Source organism: Oncorhynchus gorbuscha, linkage group LG16 (genome assembly GCF_021184085.1).
Source record: "Oncorhynchus gorbuscha isolate QuinsamMale2020 ecotype Even-year linkage group LG16, OgorEven_v1.0, whole genome shotgun sequence".
NCBI lineage: Eukaryota > Metazoa > Chordata > Actinopteri > Salmoniformes > Salmonidae > Oncorhynchus > Oncorhynchus gorbuscha.
Genome location: NC_060188.1, coordinates 1,189,617 through 1,202,073, shown reverse-complemented (window position 1 = coordinate 1,202,073; position 12,457 = coordinate 1,189,617). Strand labels below are relative to the sequence as shown.

Below are 12,457 nucleotides of genomic sequence, written 5' to 3'. Positions count from 1 at the left end.
AGTTCTCATTTACAACTGCGACCTGGCCAAGATAAAGCAAAGCAGTGCGACACAAACAACAACACAGAGTTACACATGGAATTAACAAGCGTACAGTCAATAACACAGTAGAAAAAAAGAAAGTCTATATACAGTGTGTGCAAATGGCATGAGGAGGTAAGGCAATAAAAAGGCCGTAGTGGCCAAGTAATTACAATTTAGCAAATGAACACTGGAGTGATAGATGTGCAGATGATGATGTGCAAGTATGATGTGCAAGTCCTCCCTTCCTTGAAGTAATCACTGATGAAACATGCCTGGAAAGGTGAAAAACATGGGAATCAACTCAATTGTTGCTGTTAATAATAGCACATAGATATTTCACAACTTCACATAGCCTTATGGGTGGCTTCTGAAATATAGATGGCGCTGTTGCTGCTGTTTTGTGAACTCCGACCCAACTCTGCTATTTTGTGTTTCTTTTGGCATTTATCTTACTTTATATTCACAAAATGTATCCGCTATCATTTGTTATAACTGACAAGAACTGCTGAACATCAGATCTGCAGTTACTCCCAATTCTGGCTTCAACTTTAACTTCATCTGCCCTGGGCTCATCTGCCCTGGGCTCTTCTTCCCTGGGCTCATCTGCCCTGGGCTCATCTGCCCTGGGCTCATCTGCCCTGGGCTCTTCTGCCCTGGGCTCATCTGCCCTGGGCTCATCTGCCCTGGGCTCATCTGCCTGCCCTGGGCTCATCTGCCTGCCCTGGGCTCATCTGCCTGCCCTGGGCTCATCTGCCTGCCCTGGGCTCATCTGCCTGACCTGGGCTCATCTGCCCTGGGCTCATCTGCCCTGGGCTCATCTGCCCTGGGCTCATCTGCCCTGGGCTCTTTCTGTAATTCCAACCCAAAACAGACACCAGAGAGGCAGGAGAGGGGGATTCCTGACCAGATCAAGGTGAAGGTAAAACCGGCCACCTCTTCCCTCCATTTTATTGCCCAATGTACAGTCACTTGATAATAAGATGTATGACCTCTAAACGCGGATTTGCTCCCAACGGGACTCTCGTAACTGAAATATTCAATGCTTTTCTGAAACATGGCTTTCGGACAAGATACCTGCCTTGGCTATCCAACTCGATGGATTATCCATTCAAGACAGTTGAGTCAGGGAAATCGAGAGGGGGAGGAGTTTGCCTTTTCATCAACAACAAATGATGTGCTGACTCATTTCTCACCTGTCTTGGAATACCTGATGGTCAAATGCCAACCCTTCCAACTCCTGAATGGGTTTTCAGCTGTTATCATGACTGTTGTAAACATTCCACCTCAGGACCTGAAATATAACAAGATGGCACTTAACAAACTGTACTAGGCTATAAACAAGCAGGAAAACGTACATCTGGAGGCTGCCTTCCTTGTCGCCGGAGATGTAATTCAGTGTCACTATGACAAGTTATGCCCAACTTCCTTCAACACATCTCCTAGACCACTGTTACTCTACCAGCTAGCAAGCATACCTTCCTTGTCCGCCATTCGTCAAATCAGATCATTACTCCGTACTCCTGCTTGTGAAGGTTTGCTGCTTCCCCGATCAGAAGCCTTGTATTACCTCTGAGGTTGGCGCTAAGCTAAAGGACCAGGCTACAGCATACAAGGCTTTCACAGACAACCCTGAGGCTACAGCTGAGGACAGGAACAAGAAGTCCCACTACGACCTCCGCAGAGTCATTAAACTAACAAAATAAAAATACAGGTATGAGGTGAAATCATACTACATAGGCTCCGATGCCCACCGTGTTTGGCAGGGGCTACAGTCCATTACAAATTACAAATAAAGACCCAGCCATGTTCTATTCAATGATGCCTCTCTTCCAGACAAACTCAATGCATTTCATTCACGCTTCGACAATAACAACACCGTACTATGCTTGAGGGCCCTGTGGCACCGTGAGAGACATGGACATAGGTGTGGCTGAAGGACTCCCAGTGCAGCCCCATGGACAGAGGCACCCACCTCAGCATAGTAGGCAGGTGCACTCACTTCAGCACCATGGACAGAGACACTGGCTGCAGCACTGTGGGCTCAGTTCCACACTGTGGAAGGCTGCACTACCTTCAGCACCAGGCCTGCCGAAGACAACACCCAACACAGCTGTGCAGGATTACTAATCAGCACACCTGTAAGGCATTCCCTAATCAACTGACTGGCATAGTTGAGAAGAGGAACTAATGCAAGTTGTTGTCTGGTGCAGAGAGTTGAGAAGAGGAACTAATGCATGCATTGTTGTCTGGTGCAGAGAGTTGAGAAGAGGAACTAATGCATGTTGTTGTCTGGTGCAGAGAGTTGAGGAGAGGAACTAATGCATGTTGTTGTCTGGTGCAGATAGTTTTAAAATGTTTTATTTTATTTATTTCACCTTTATTTAACCAGGTAGGCTAGTTGAGAACAAGTTCTCATTTGCAACTGCGACCTGGCCAAGATAAAGCATAGCAGTGTGAACAGACAGCACAGAGTTACACATGGAGTAAACAATTAACAAGTCAATAACACAGTAGAAAAAAGGGGAGTCTATATACAATGTGTGCAAAAGGCATGAGGAGGTAGGCGAATAATTACAATATTGCAGATTAACACTGGAGTGATAAATGATCAGATGATCATGTACAGGTAGAGATATTGGTGTGCAAAAGAGCAGAAAAGTAAATAAATAAAAACTGTGGAGATGAGGTAGGTGAAAATGGGTGGGCTATTTACCAATAGATTATGTACAGCTGCAGCGATCGGTTAGCTGCTCAGATAGCTGATGTTTGAAGTTGGTGAGGGAGATAAAAGTCTCCAACTTCAGCGATTTTTTTCAATTCGTTCCAGTCACAGGCAGCAGAGTACTGGAACGAAAGGCGGCCGAATGAGGTGTTGGCTTTAGGGATGATCAGTGAGATACACCTGCTGGAGCGCGTGCTACGGATGGGTGATGCCATCGTGACCAGGGAACTGAGATAAGGCGGAGCTTTACATAGCATGGCCTTGTAGATGACCTGGAGCCAGTGGGTCTGGCGACGAATATGTAGCGAGGGCCAGCCGACTAGAGCATACAAGTCGCAGTGGTGGGTAGTATAAGGTGCTTTAGTGACAAAACGGATGGCACTGTGATAAACTGCATCCGGTTTGCTGAGTAGAGTGTTGGAAGCGTATCTTGAGAAGATACATGGCACAGCTGTGTGAATGGTCTATCTGCCGCTTTGCCACTAACTTTGACAAGACCTGGGACCAGGCTCGTTGAGCTGTATAACCCAAACAGATCTGGGACCAGGCTCGTTGAGCTGTATAACCCAAACAGATCTGGGACCAGGCTAGTTGAGCTGTATAACCCAAACAGATCTGGGACCAGGCTCGTTGAGCTGTATAACCCAAACAGATCTGGGACCAGGCTAGTTGAGCTGTATAACCCAAACAGATCTGGGACCAGGCTCGTTGAGCTGTATAACCCAAACAGATCTGGGACCAGGCTAGTTGAGCTGTATAACCCAAACAGATCTGGGACCAGGCTCGTTGAGCTGTATAACCCAAACAGATCTGGGACCAGGCTAGTTGAAGTGTATAACCCAAACAGATCTGGGACCAGGCTAGTTGAGCTGTATAACCCAAACAGATCTGGGACCAGGCTAGTTGAAGTGTATAACCCAAACAGATCTGGGACCAGGCTAGTTGAAGTGTATAACCCAAACAGATCTGGGACCAGGCTAGTTGAAGTGTATAACCCAAACAGATCTGGGACCAGGCTAGTTGAAGTGTATAACCCAAACAGATCTGGGACCAGGCTAGTTGAGCTGTATAACCCAAACAGATCTGGGACCAGGCTAGTTGAGCTGTATAACCCAAACAGATCTGGGACCAGGCTAGTTGAGCTGTATAACCCAAACAGATCTGGGACCAGGCTAGTTGAAGTGTATAACCCAAACAGATCTGGGACCAGGCTAGTTGAGCTGTATAACCCAAACAGATCTGGGACCAGGCTAGTTGAGCTGTATTACCCAAACAGATCTGGGACCAGGCTAGTTGAGCTGTATAACCCAAACAGATCTGGGACCAGGCTAGTTGAGCTGTTTAACCCAAACAGATCTGGGACCAGGCTAGTTGAGCTGTATCACCCAAACAGATCTGGGACCAGGCTAGTTGAGCTGTATAACCCAAACAGATCTGGGACCAGGCTCGTTGAGCTGTATAACCCAAACAGATCTGGGACCAGGCTAGTTGAAGTGTATAACCCAAACAGATCTGAGACCAGGCTAGTTGAGCTGTATAACCCAAACAGATCTGGGACCAGGCTAGTTGAGCTGTATCACCCAAACAGATCTGGGACCAGGCTAGTTGAGCTATGTAACACAGTGGAATCTGGAGTAGACAGAACAGAAAGAGGAAGCCAGACACTGGTTAAGTACTGTTTTGGGTGTTACTGTACATAATATTAAAGGGGCACCCTGGGATTCAAACAAGAACAATGCAGGCGTTCCCCCACTTGCTTTGCTGAGCACTTGAGGGACGGGAGTGGAGAAATATGCATCCATAGACTGGTCTATGCAAACCGTACCATCCATCAGATTAAAATGATACTTTTAGTCAATGTTTGTAGTCAATGGGGTAATAAAACATATTTAATTTACTCTTTATTTAACTAGGCAAGTCAGTAAAGAATACATTCTTATTTTCAATGACTGCCTAGGAACAGTGGGTTAACCTTCCGGTTACTAGTCCAACGCTCTAACCACTAGGCTACCCTGCCGCCCCATATGTTGTGTTACAGGTAAGACAGTTGTTGTAAAAATAAGTAGTGCCAGTGATTGGTCTGTGTTGTATTACAGTGTGCCACAAAGAAGAATGACTCATATCCCAGAAAATGTTTACATAAATGTATGTGCACTTTATTACAAAGTCATCAATTATAATTCATATAAAACTATTTATACAGTTTAATAGCTCACTGATATTGACACATTTCATTAAAAATGAAATTGTATTATATAATTGTATTCTCTATATCCTTTATATATGTTTCAGTGCATGCTCAGGACATAACAAAGAATAACAATAAAACATAGATTGTAAAAAAAATATCTTTATACATTTTCAGAATTGTTTCTGTCATTTTCCTGCTTATGAGGTTAGGAAGACCTCAAAGAGGCTGGCGACTGAGTGCATACGGTAAAAGATTCCGAAGGGGAGTCCGATATTCACAACAGCCGCCCACATGGTGAACTCGTAAAACTCTGCTCCAATCGGGTTGTCAAACTGGGGGCGGGCGCCAAACGCCGGCATGATCCAGAGCTGTCAACGGGAAACAGAGTAAAGATGTTCAGTCCCATCTTTCAACTGAAACATACTAGTTAGGATCATACTCTACTATGATGTATTGTACTGCACAAATCCTAGGGAGTCCTTTGGCTCATGAGCAAGTTAGGCAAACAGGACAAAAAGTGAAGGTTCAGTAGTGTCCATTTATTTTCGACCTACTGTACATATACCCACTCGGCACAGACATCAATTCAACCTCTATTCCATGTTGGTTCAATGTCATTTCATTGAAACAAAGTTGATTCAACCAGTGAGTACCCTGTGGGTAGGCCGTTTCATCCAAACTTAATAAAAACGGTTTTGGATGAAAGGACAACATCCTAGGTTAACAATCCCTTTAAAAGAGCCATTTTAAAAGGACAGTGGTGGGTACTCAGTAGGCTACTCACAAGGATGTTGCAGAGCAGCAGAAATGCACAGATCTCCTTCAGGGCCCTCCTCTTCCAGGTCAGCCTATGGCGTTGAGGAAGGGGGGAGCTAGAAGGAGCAGAAGGAGCAACATGCATACTGTGAACTGTGAGGGCCGGGGATGTCTTGGTCTCCATGAATGTCCCTGGGAGGTTGTGTATGTCTCTATGGGCTTGAAGGACGTATGGGTTTGTGAATACAGAGGCCTGGTGCATGTCTTCGTGGAAGGGCTCACGATGCAGGCCCTCGATGATGAAGATGTTCTGCAGGCAGAGCTGGATCACAGTGAGCAGGGAGACAGCCAGGTTGAGAGCGTTGAGGTGGCCCTCGGCCCCCGTTGCCACCACAGCCACGATGGTGAAATAACAGATGGTGAACTGTCCGAATGAGGCGCCGATCAGCAAGCCTACATCCAGGCTCCGTGTGGGGTTCTTCCCCGACACGTGGTCCCTCTGGTCCAGCCGGTAGATGGCACAACCAGCCACGGTCGAGACGGACATGAGCGTCACAGCCACCGTATTCATCACGTAGTGTATCATCAGCACCGTGTCACGTTTCCCCGGGTCCCCCTTCTCCACATCCACCTTGTAGATGACAAAGGTTCCCAGGCCCGCCACCAGCATGACCAGCCCGACCGCAGGCCCCACCAGCACGTCCTTCAGGCGGAAATGGAGCGCGTGGTGGTTGTGCTCGTCTACCAGGCGGCCCACGTTCTTCCACATGACGTAGGCCATGGCCGAGGCAAACAGGCTGTACTCGATGTTGAAGGGGTACAGGTAGTAATAGGCCTTTTCTAAGACGGCACAGGCAGAGTGGCTGCAGTTACAGCTGCTGGATCCACCAGGGGCTGAAATAAAATGAAACATGAGCTTTATTGTTTGACTCTGAGGTGATGTTTTGTTATGTCGGTTGGTTGTATTTCATAGTCGATGGTAATTCTATTTCAATACAGTAAGTTCAGAAAGTAAACTGAAAATGTATTTTATTTTATTGATCCTTCATTTAAACAAGGAATTCCCATTTCAGTTTACATACTTTGATTTTCTCTGATGTCATAGGAATGTGTGCTGTTGTCGTCCTCTGGTGGAACAACAGTCTGGTGTATGGACTCCTCTGTGACTGCTGCCATCCACAACATCAGATTGGTAGACAGAGTCAACATCAGCCCACAGCTTCAAGAGGGAAACAAGAGTTCAGAACAGAATAGAATACTAACTATTTTTTAAATACTATTTAATTCCGTAAGAATAGAATAGAAGAGAACAGAACTGAATTTAATAGAATAGAGTAGACTTCATGTTTCCCAAGCAAAGTTTAAGGTCAACGGGCAATGTTTAAATGTCCAACCATCAATCAAACATCAATTTACAACATCAATAAATAAATCAATTCAGTTCTACAGTAGCAGTTAGTTGCCCTCACCGAGTTATGTTCCGTTGTAGCTGTACACAGTCTTTAGCGTGGAGCCAGAGGAAGTATGTCTGAAAAAGATACAATGATCACCTACACTTGCATTTTTCCCACCAGCCAAATCCCTCAGTGGTTTCCGTCATATCACCTAATGGAAGCTCCATTTGAGATGTCAGAACTTGTGTTCTTACCTGGACAAGTATGAATACAGCTTGTACGACAGGGAACGCTATCTTCACAGCAGAGTCACAGTGCAGGTAGCCTACGTAGTTAGCAATCTTAAACACGTCCATAATCAGACTGCATAAGCCAAACAGCACCAGTCCACCTAGAGAAAAAAACAGAATGAAATCCAAGTAGAAATAATCACACTCATTAAAAACAATGAGTGAATGTAAAACTTTGTCTAGGTATAGTAAATGATATCCTATTAGAATAGAACTCTTCCCCAATCCAAAGAGAGATTATTCATTCAGTCCAGTGGTATTACCAGACAGTGAATCCTACAGGGTAAGGCTGCAAAATTCCACAAACTTCCCAGATTTGCAGGGATAAAAACAAACAACTGGGAACTCTGGAATTTAGCAGCTGTATACCCAGAAGATCAGAAAAGTGTCTTCTCTTACCCCTGAGCCACACAGGCCCGGCATGGCTATCCTTGTAGAGCACGGCATGATCTTCCCTGGATGTGTAGATGGTGTAGTACAGCATCCAGGCAGTGGTGAGGATGATGAGGACGATGAGGAAGATCTGCAGGTTGATGGCGTTGATCTTAACGTTGTTGAAGACACTGCCACTGACCAGAGCAATACCTAGGATCAGGACGTTGAAAGTGATGATGCTAGAGAGTAGCCAGCTGCGGTTACGGCCCCTCTCGCTCACCGTGCCCCTGCTGGTCGAGAAGACGTCGCTCCCCCTCCTCATTCTCCCTGCCTGGACTCCCAAGTGGATGGAACACTGGGTGGAAGGGAGGGTGGGCCTGGTGGGCGGGGGGGATATGTAGCCCTCCTCAACCGCCATCTCAGCTTCAGATGTCATCTTGCTGGATTCGCATGAAAAGAAGCCAAAGGTCAAGTCCATGATGTTTCTCATTCTGCAAAGGTCTAGTCCACAGTTTGTTTGTGGTTTATTACAATCCAAGCTCGCTCTGTTCAAAATGTCATATCCTATCCAAAGGTAGAAGCTCTGATGAGTTCAGAAAGTATGTCTGTTCTGATCAGAGTTGTGTGAACACCTAACCATCCACTCAAAGGCTCTGCCTGTATAAAGAGGTCCCTCCTTCCCGTAACCCAGCTTCTAACCTCATTTCATCATCAATGTCAAGCCCATCAGTGATATGACAATATAAAAGGTTTCTTATCATTTCCCTGTTTATCATCAGAAGCAGTGCCAGTCCACCTTGCTTCAACGAATAGGAGTTTATCTTGCTTGATTTGGGTCAATGCCAGTGTTTGATTAAATTGAAATGAACAAAGAAATCCTCACAGTTCATATTTACTAACACACATTGGTATTTTATCTACACGAGGTCAGGTATGTTTTGTTTCCTGGAAACCAACTTATTATTTTTTATTAAAAAATGGTCAATTTTCAGTTTCTGTCTAATAAGTCTGTTTCTACGGCAGCACTGACTGTTCCTTAGAACAACTGAAGGCTACTCCCCAATAGCAAAACTTAGAACAACAGAAGGCTACTCCCCAATACCAAAACTTAGAACAACAGAAGGCCTCTTACTCCCCAATACCAAAACTCAGAACAGAAGGCTACTCCCCAATACCAAAACTCAGAACAGAAGGCTACTCCCCAATACCAAAACTCAGAACAGAAGGCTACTCCCCAATACCAAAACTTAGAACAGAAGGCTACTCCCCAATACCAAAACTTAGAACAGAAGGCTACTCCCCAATACCAAAACAGAGGTCTGAAAACACAGTGAATTATAGGTGAACATAACGGAAACTGGAAATACCCTACTGGATCCCAGTCTTTCCTCATAATATATGAATCATTACACACCATATAGGTGTGCTGGTTCAAAAGGGATTTTTCAAAATGCCTGTGTTGCAGCACTGACAAACTGTCGTCTCGCAGCGGCAAGTTTGTTTGCAATCTAACAATAACGTCGCCAATGTAATGAAATATTCACATGACGGTGTAGACATTACATCCACTTTGCAGTACATAAACATTTATTTTTACATCAGCCCAACTGTAAATGCTGATAAAAGTCCAGTTGAAATAGTATTTGTATTTATTTATCACAATACTTTTTTATGCAAAGTGTTGACAGCACTTGATATAGCCTAGTTCTCTGTACTTTTAAGATGAAACTGTAATTAATTGGATGTACTTATTATAATGCATTGATGGATGTATCAGCATATACATTGTTGTGGAAAATGTAACATTTTATGGATTTTGTGGGTACAAGTCTCTTTAGCTAATCCACTCCTTGTACTCCATGTCATGTACAAAAAGACTGGCCTTCTTTCAACTTCAAATTCAAACCTTCTATCATTAATGAGAGGATTTGATCCTGATTCAGAGGATTTGATCCCGAGTCGATCAACCTCACAGCTATCCTCCAATCACAATGTTTATGCAAATATTGGAACTCCACAGAACACGTTGGTATAGCAACCGGTTTTTATTTGTCCAGGCTAAAACAGTATGTTCAAAGTTGCTAGCTGAAATCTAAATTCTCCCACTAAATACATACTGCAATTCCAGCCACAAAATGTCAAAATACAACAACTTGCCTAGCTAACAGCTAAATGTTGTTTTTTTGACTTTGTTATAAATTCTATTTCCCAGGCACCACATGTTGTCATGGAAAATATGAATGTTATTTCCAACAACCAATGAGCAACTCCACCATAAATCCAGCGAACATTGAGATTGTGTAAAGGCCAGTCTCTTTGGCAATGACAATGAGTGGCAAGGAGTAGCATGTTAGCTAAAGAGAGTGGGACTCAGACTACTAGGTTACTTGGGATAGTATCAATTTAATTGGATGCTTATGAATGGGGTTCCAATTGGTCATTTTGACATTCTATGAATTGATTACAGCCATCCACATCATCTCAATACAAACGCATTAGAGTGGCAGTCTGGTAAACACACTAATGGTGAGAAAAGGCTGCAGTGCCCAGTATTATTTGCTTAGTTTATCAAAAGCAATTGGTTTCCTGGACTTGACTGAATTATTTATCTAACAGGTCAATAAGAGTGTCAGAAATAATGAGTTACTGAGTTACTTAATTTAAGTACACACAAATGAAAAAAATAAATATTCAAGACAAAGGAGATGATTGTGGACTACAGGAAAAGGAGGACCGAGCACGTCCCCATTCTCATCGACGGGGCTGGTGTGGAGCAGGTCGAGAGCTTCAAGAACCTTGGTGTCCACATCACCAACAAACTAACATGGTCCAAGCACACCAAGACAGTCGTGAAGAGGGCACAACAAAACCGATTCCCCTTAGGAGACTGAAAAGATTTGGCATGGGTCTTCAGATCCTCAAAAGGTTCTACAGCTGCACCAGAGAGCATCCTGACGGGTTGCATCACTGCCTGGTATAACAACTGCTCGGCCTCCAACCACAAGGCACTACAGAGGGTAGTGCGTACGGCCCAGTACATCACTGGGACCAAGCTTCCTGCCATCCAGGACCCCGATACCAGGCAGTGTCAGAGGAAGACCCTAAAAACTGTCAAAGACTCCAGCCACCCCAGTCATAGACTGTTCTCTCTGCTACCACCAAGTCTGGGTCTAAGAGGCTTCTAAACAGCTTCTACCCCCAAGCCCTAAGACTCCTGAACATCTAATCAAATGCCTACCCACACTATTTGCATTGTCCCCCCCTTTTATGCTGCTGCTAATCTGTTATTATCTATGCATAGTCACTTTAATAACTCTACCCACATGTACATATTACCTCAATTACCTTGACTAACCGGTGCCCCCGCACATTGACTATACCGGTACCCCCTGTATATAGCCTCGCTATTGTTATTTTACTGCTGCTCTTTAATTATTTGTTACTTTTATTATTATTTTTCATTTTTATGTATTCTCAAAACTGCATTGTTGGTTAAGGTATTGTAATTAAGCATTTCACTGTAAGGTCTACACCTTTCCTATCAAATACAATTTGATTTGATAAAGCATGTTTTTGAGTTCTGTGAACAACATAAAAATCTGAGTGAACTTAATCCTGAGTCTATCTTATACCTATAGATCAATACATTGATGATCAATATGAGGATGCCTGAGCAGCTGCTTACCTTGTGGGAGGTGTGTGTGAGATCAGGTTCAGAGTGCCTGGGGGAGCCGTGTCCCTCGTGGCTTTTATAGCCGTCCCTAGCCACAGCCTGATTTACAGACAACAACACCAATGTACAGACAGTCATAAATGTCAAACATCTATGAGAAACAACATGCTTTGTTATATGTCCACACATAGGGAGTGTTTTTAATGATTTATCAAAAGAACACTCGTGTGTGGATGTATAACAAGCTTCTGCTTAGAAAAACACCTTTCAACATTTTAATATTTCACTGTCACAACATGGCTCATCATATTGTGATGTGCTCATCAAAACTCAAATCATAACATCACACCTTTAATGATGAGTCAGTGGATATGATAGAGTACAACTTCTTATAAGTGTGTATGAGCCTTTATAATGGCACATGAAATGTTTAAAAGCATATCAAATGTTATGTTGTTCTATGCATGAATCAACATTTCAACGGACTCTAAATGGCTATTGGAAATGAATACCTACTCTCCTAAGCACTATCTAGAATACCAAATGGTACTTTGGCTGTCTCAATAGGAAAACCATTCAAAGAACACTTTTTGGTTCCAGGTTGAACCCTTTTTGGTTCCATGTAGAACCCTTTTGGGTTCCATGTAGAACCCCATGTAGAACCCTTTGTGGAAAGGGTTCTACATGGAACCCAAAAGGATTCTACCTGGAACCAAAAATTGTTCTACCGGGACACAAAAAGGGCTCTGCCATGGCGACAGCCAAAGAACCCTTTTGGGACCCTTTTTCTAAGGGCTGCATGTGTAGAATATGAATATTGAACTTGAAGTTATTTTTAAATGCCTATATATTCCAAGCTTTTTTCTTTATTTTTCTATGTTCTTTCACATGTATATTAGGCTCCGTGCATTTTGTGCACATCATGTAGACCAGAACAATTATATTCCTGTGGGACCAGACAACCTAACAACAGCCCCGACGCGATAGCCCCTGGATACCAAATGCGCGTTCCTTCTCCGCTCGCGCGGCCGT

At 43.9% G+C, this 12,457-nt stretch overlaps 1 protein-coding gene across 2 annotated transcripts in view; it reads right to left on the bottom strand.

The window, feature by feature from the left end:
• LOC124000002 (proton channel OTOP2-like) overlaps positions 1 to 12,457 on the bottom strand; it is a 49,262-nt gene that overhangs the window by 17,044 nt on the left and 19,761 nt on the right. Inside the window, exons 1-7 of one of the 2 annotated variants that reach the window (XM_046306068.1) lie at positions 11,438 to 11,548; positions 7,777 to 8,192; positions 7,342 to 7,478; positions 7,163 to 7,221; positions 6,776 to 6,912; positions 5,722 to 6,587; positions 5,131 to 5,305 (exon numbers count right to left, since the gene is read on the bottom strand). In XM_046306068.1, coding sequence (XP_046162024.1) covers positions 5,135 to 5,305; positions 5,722 to 6,587; positions 6,776 to 6,912; positions 7,163 to 7,221; positions 7,342 to 7,478; positions 7,777 to 8,188 — 1,782 coding nt within the window. In that variant the 5' untranslated portion in view covers positions 8,189 to 8,192; positions 11,438 to 11,548 and the 3' untranslated portion in view covers positions 5,131 to 5,134. Of the gene's footprint in view, positions 1 to 5,130; positions 5,306 to 5,721; positions 6,588 to 6,775; positions 6,913 to 7,162; positions 7,222 to 7,341; positions 7,479 to 7,776; positions 8,193 to 11,437; positions 11,549 to 12,457 lie in introns of those variants that run through there. The other variant, XM_046306067.1, reaches the window with a different exon arrangement.